The sequence below is a fragment of the Vanessa cardui genome, chromosome 4, assembly GCF_905220365.1.
Source record: "Vanessa cardui chromosome 4, ilVanCard2.1, whole genome shotgun sequence".
Classification (NCBI taxonomy): Eukaryota; Metazoa; Arthropoda; class Insecta; order Lepidoptera; family Nymphalidae; genus Vanessa; species Vanessa cardui.
In genome coordinates, this window is record NC_061126.1 from 4,655,677 (window position 1) to 4,662,262 (window position 6,586).

At 29.9% G+C, this 6,586-nt stretch overlaps 1 protein-coding gene across 1 annotated transcript; it reads left to right on the forward strand.

The window, feature by feature from the left end:
• The first annotated feature begins 1,913 nt into the window (after nt 1-1,913).
• On the forward strand, nt 1,914-3,937 carry LOC124544442 (ctenidin-3-like). Its single transcript, XM_047123002.1, has 5 exons — nt 1,914-2,015; nt 2,639-2,803; nt 3,041-3,103; nt 3,188-3,220; nt 3,721-3,937. Exons 1-5 carry the CDS (start codon nt 1,942-1,944, stop codon nt 3,872-3,874), a joined length of 489 nt encoding a protein of 162 aa, XP_046978958.1. The 5' UTR covers nt 1,914-1,941; the 3' UTR covers nt 3,875-3,937.
• Nucleotides 3,938-6,586: the final 2,649 nt, after the last annotated feature.

Consider the following 6,586-nt stretch of genomic DNA (forward strand, 5'->3'; position numbering starts at 1 on the left):
AATCGTGTACCATATTTTTCCGGTATGAAAATATTAAACAAAATTTATATTTTTTTTTATCCAGAGTATTATTGTTTAAAAGTATTTAAAAATTATATTGTTTTTAAAAAAAAAACCCTTGACATTATACTTGAATACAAGGATTTTTTGAAACTTTTGATGAAAAGAGTTGGTTTAAATTGGAAAGTATGATCTTAATTCGTTGTCCGATTTTAGTGAAGTATCGAATTTGAAGTGTTTTCGTAACTAGAATTTTATTTACGATCTCTTACGTAACGTAAGGCAATACTAAGTATTTTATTTTTGACTTTTCAAACTAAATTGTTTACTGTTATAACACAAATGACGATTACCGAATTGTGCATTAGTATCGCTTACATCGTCATCACTACGATTTCTGCTGTTAACATTACAAATCTATTGATACTTACAAAGAAATTGTCTCAAAAATTATCTTATAAAACACCTACTTTTGTAACACACATAGAAAATGCTAATTTTGTTCATTAATTTTTAATTAATGTATACCGGTAAGATTAAAAAAAAACATGTAAATATAGCGTTATCTAGGCTGATCTGCTATCATATCTCTGTTTTTTATGGTATAGGTAGGCGGACGATCATATGGGCCACCTGATGGTAAGTGGTCACTATCACCCATAGACAAAGACGCTGTAAGAAATATTAACTATTCCTTACATCGTCAATGTGCCACCAACCTTGGGAACTAATATTTTATGTCCCCAGTGCCTGTAGTTACACTGGCTCACTCACCCTTTAAAGCGGAACACAACAATGCTGAGTACTGTTATTTGGCGGTAGAATAACTGATGAGTGGGTGGTACCTACACAGACGGGCTTGCACAGAGCCCTACCACCAAGTGAAGTAAAGTCTCTTAACATAGTTTTGAAAATTATAGCTTTCAGGTTAAAATATTTTGACTCTTATGATGAATACTATTAATAATAATCGCATTCAGTTCATTGAACGTCCATAAATCTGGTATAAGATAATTCTATATTTATTGTCTGATCTTCAACTCAATGTACGTAAAAGTCATAAAACTTATAACTTTGAAGCAATGCTTTGTTTCTCAATCCTTATTTTTAATTCCACAAACGCCGACGATGCCGAGATACAAGAGCCGAGATGGCCCAGTGGTTAGAGCGCGTGCATCTTAACCAATGATTGCGCGTTCAAATGCAGGCAAGCACCGCTGAATATTTATATGCCTAATTTGGTATAGGTATTTGCATCAAAATATTTTTTTTTTTAATTTTTGTATCTTGCCAATAAATAAAAAAGATATAATGAATAATAAATCTTTCACATCATAATCATGATTATATCGTTTTTAATAATATCAAACTTACAACATGCATTCAGACAATTACGAATTAACTAAAATACTAATTATTATTTATGAAATATGACATGTCAATTACAAATCAAGATTATAAAGCACTCCTATGGTGATAAATTAAAAATAACAAAAAATATTAAAACACTACTTTTCAAATTAACATCATTATTTTAAAAGACATCTATTTAAAAAAATCCTCTCTATTTCTTTTAGATCAGGAAATTCTGTGAACGATTTGATTCACATATACATTTTTGAAGTATTTCAGACAAGATCAATCAAATGAAGCGCTTTCATGTGTTTATACCTGTATATATGTATATAATTGTCCTCCATACCATCATAGGCAAACAAACATATTAGGGAATTACATTTTCACCTAATGTATGTATCCAAACTTTTGTAAAAGATTTGTTTTTCATATTAACGTGTCAGTATTTTGTTTGGATATAAGTTATAAGTATGATTTATGCCTTCTTGACCTTTAGTCCTGTTCGATCGATTATATAAAACAACTTGAACTTCATAATATTACTAGTACCCACTTGACGCAGTAAGAGCATATACAGCGATCATTATGCAGAATATTTTACGAGTAATCGTATCTCTCAGTACTGTTCTTTCATTTGTTGTAATCGATGCAAAACCCTGGTAAGTGTATTTAATGCATATTTTTATTGTTTTTATGTTTGATGGGCAAAAAATGTACTTGCTTTACCAGTCGATGAAGAATGATGAGAAGGCGGGGTTATACTTTTAATGAAGGTGTAATTTATAAACTTAATTAATAATTAATTAGTAATTATTTTTACTTTTAAATTGTATATACATTATTGTTTCGCGCCTGCAATTTTTATATTATATAAACATCTAAATTAATATAATTTTAATAAAAATTATTTCATCATATATAAAACCTTCTTTTACAATATTTAAAAATAATAAGTAATGTGCAAAATCGAGTGTTCTGTGATCTTCTTTTGTTTTTTTATTTATTAACTTACTAACTATTAATGACTACGTAACAATTTATAATTATATTGCAATAATATCAATATTAAACTAGTTTTAAAGCAATATTTTGTTTACTTGAATTCGGTTTATTTGAGTTCGGACTCCAGTGTCTAAGTAATGGACATATTGTAATAATGATAGTATTTTGTTTTTTTAAATTTAACTTAAACTTGCTTTTATAATTATTCTACTAAAGTTGCTTAAACGAGTAAGTAACATATCTTCGCGGAGACATTGAATGGTGTTTTTTTAATAAACAGGTGTGGTAGTTACGGCTGTGATAATGTCGCATATGGTGGCGGAAGCAGCGGCAATGGTGGCATCGGCGGATACGGTGGAAGCAGGGTCGGATTTGGTGCTAGCGGCGGAGGAGGACCTCCATCCTATAACGGTGGATTTGCAGGAGGTAGATTTGGTGGTCAAGGGTAAATCATTTATACCAATAATATTGTTTTTAATTAAAATACTACTATTTGATAATATATATAAATATTAATGAAATATGAATACCAATGTTCTAAATTAATTAACCACAGGCGTAAATGACATTAAATGTTACTTTCCGAGGTTGGCAAGGGTGACACGTTTATCATCATCAGGTGGCCCATTTAACCACCTAATTTTTTTAACTAATACTAAATACAATATTTTTTTACTTACAGTGGCGGTGAAATGAGTTTTGGTGTTGGAAGGCAAAATTTTGACATTAACGCCTGGCTTGGAGGGTAAGAATAAATATTATAAGTACCTCAATATAATTCCTAAACAATTTAATTTTTGATATAAATATGTTTGTTTATTTTTGTCAGATTTGGCGGAGGGCAGCAAGGTCGTGGAGGAAGGTAACTGTCAAAATGTGTTTTAATTTTGATAATAATAATCATAATATTTCAATGTATAATGTAATATGTAGAAATAATATCAATTAAAAGTGATTATCTTCATGCGTAATTTCGAAATCGGAAATGGATTTCTTATATAAATAAATTTAACGCATTTTGTTCAAGTCGATTCTAATGTAAATTTAATGAAAATGGTGAAAATTGATTTTTTATTTGTTTGATGAATGAGTCCCTCGAGTGTCAAGATACATATAGTCAAGTTTCTTTATTCGATTCTCTATGGAGCTCATGAAATATATTTAGTGATACGTGTATGATGTGTTAAGGTCAAAGAACAAAAATGTTCTTTGAGGTTGATTCCCAACGTATCAAAAATTGCGAATCGTTTAAAGACATTACAAAGTTTTGCGAACTGGCAACACACTTACACACATCGTTTAATTGTGTTGCCATTCTAATATAAATATTTTTCGTTTAATAATGAAACAATTATTTTCCAGACGACCCGATTATGTTGACCAAAGTGAAGAAGAAGTTGAGGAAGATGAGTATAGTGACTACACTTTCCAACCCCGCGTTTGTAGGGGATGCAGGATTAACAATATTGGGAACGGTCGCTACAACAAAAACTCGTTTCACTTACATAGAATTTGAATATTTTAGTTTAAATTAATCATAATGTAACCTCCAACTATTCTTTACGCTCCATTTAATAAATAAAACATAATTGAATATAACGCTCGTTTCAATATATTCAAAATAATTGAGAACACAAATATCAATATTATATTACTGTAATAATCGGAACTCTGCAAATAGCACAAAATTTAAATTAATAATTAAAATAGGCTTAATTTTGTTTTAGATAGAAAATCATTCATGAACATATACACCTACTTACTGACTGTTAAATTGTTAAATTAAAAAATTCTACCGGTCTAGAAAAAAAAAAATCTTTAACATAATACAAATGTATAGTAAATGCATACTAATATTAAAATTACATACACAGCCTACATGATTATTGGAACTTAATTCAAAACAGCATCACCAGTGCAGCATGCCTGTTTCATTAAACATAACTTAACACTTCACTATTAAATACAATATAGAACATGGTTTCAACGGTGCCTTGATAGTGTATTTCAGCCGGCAGCAATCTAGTGTTCTGCTTCGCAATAAAAATTAGTAATGTTAACCAATGTGTGCATTTGTGTCTAAGATGTACTTCATACATAAACTTTTGAGTAATTGCGTTTCATTTATATTATTAATACTAGCTGTGCCCGATAATTTTTACGCGTTTGAATTTAACAAAAAAAATATATTATTATAGCCTAATTTACTCCTTATAATATCAGTTATCTGTCAGTGAAAGTCCCGTTTAAATCGTTCCAGAGATTAGCCGAAACAAACAAACAGACGGACAGACAAAAATTGTAAGGATGTTATTTTGGTATGTGTGCCATTCATAAATACACAGCATTGAGTGAAAAAGGGCTATTTTAATATTACAAACCGACACTTCAGTTTTATTATATGTATAGTTAAATATTAATATTTATACTTTATGCTACCACATAAAAAAATTGTAAAGTAAAATTAAATATTTGAATAGTCCAATTTCACTTTGGTAAAAGATTAAATACATTAATAACAATAGTTTTAATACGGTCGTGTATTTATATCTTTAAGTTAATTTTGGTATAAAATGTTGTAAATTCTGTATATCTCTAAACGAGTTCTTTCATTAGCCATACGTAAGATCTAAATGAGTTTTTAGTGTTTGTATTGGTTACTTAAATTAACTTAAACAATTTAATATTTCATTCACGCTTTAGTTTGTCCATCTTTGAGTGGCAGTACCTTTATTAATGAAATATACATTTTGTATGTAAATTAAATAAAATTTTGGCTTTTTTTACTCTACCATATAAAAAAGCTTCACCATTGTCGAAGACTGTCAAAGCTGAGAGTGCGAAATAAATTGTTAATTGGACAACTGTTGGCACGCTCCCTAATAAAGTAGTACGACGTTAGCATGTCAAGTGTATATGTTGCGCACAACAAGATAATAAAGATGGTTTGTTTGTTTAAGTTATAGTGTAGTCTAGTACGATCTAAGCTACTTCCTATGAATGTAGTAGAATCTTTCAGCGTTACAAAATAAAAATGAAAGATAATGGTATTATAGTTAGACGATGTAAAAGATATCGTAGAAATTTAATTTTTATTTAATATTACTGCTTAAAACACGCATATCATAACATAGAGCTATTTAATTTGACGACCTCCGTGGTCGAGTGGTGAGTACACCGGTTTTCATGGGTACGCCAGTCCGAGATCTGGGGTTCGATGTAGATTATAATTAGTATTCTATGTTGTCTTGGGTCTGGGTGTCTGTGGTACCGTCGTTACTTCTGATTTTCCATAACACAAGTGCTTTAGCTACTTACATTGGGACCAGAGTAATGTATGTGATGTTGTCTCATATTTATTATTTATTTATTTATAATGTTACAAACCTCTCTCTCACTCCAATTTTATTATATGTATAGATTAACATTCACTATTATGTAAATAAAAAAAAATGAAATATCACAATAATATAAATGACACAACATCTGCAATGAGCGTTTTGAATACGAGCCTTCGATTTACTCAGTCTGATTTAAATCTAGGTACTTGAATTTATTTTTTTCTTATCGGAAAGTCAAAGAAAGGATAGTAGAAATCCTTTCGAAATGTTCACGGACGAAGAATTCAAATGAAGATAACGCTGATATGAATACCTCGAATTATCAACGCGCGAAAAACAGCGTTACTTTTTCTGTTTAGTTATTGGATTGTGATGCCATCCTTACAACCACTGATAAGTAACAAACTATCGTTATCCAAATTGCACAATAGTTATTGGCCAATTTTTATAGAACTTCATAAAGATAAAATTTTATGATAAAATTGTTTTTAGATGTTGTAACGAGTGGCAAATCAGTCTCAATCAAATCAAAGTGGCAATCTAGTGGCGAATTAAGGAAGTGACTGTGATCTGTGTTTTAGTTATTATTAATAATGAATGTAAAAAAAAAATATTAACTACTCCCTCAAGTTCATCAGCATGTATTAAACATACACTTGAACTCCGCTACCCCATGTGTCAAGCTTCCTATTGGTCATTTCTTAATTCAATTGACGTTCATTTGCTTTTTTTGTCTTTTGTCTTCAATGCAGGTCAAAATATTTTTTTATGTTAACACGGGGAGTAAAATAAATATTACTTTTTGACCTTTAACCCGAACAATCATATGAATGATTTAAGTTTTAGTAATAAGAAATTTAATAGTTTAACGGCGATGACGTGCTTAA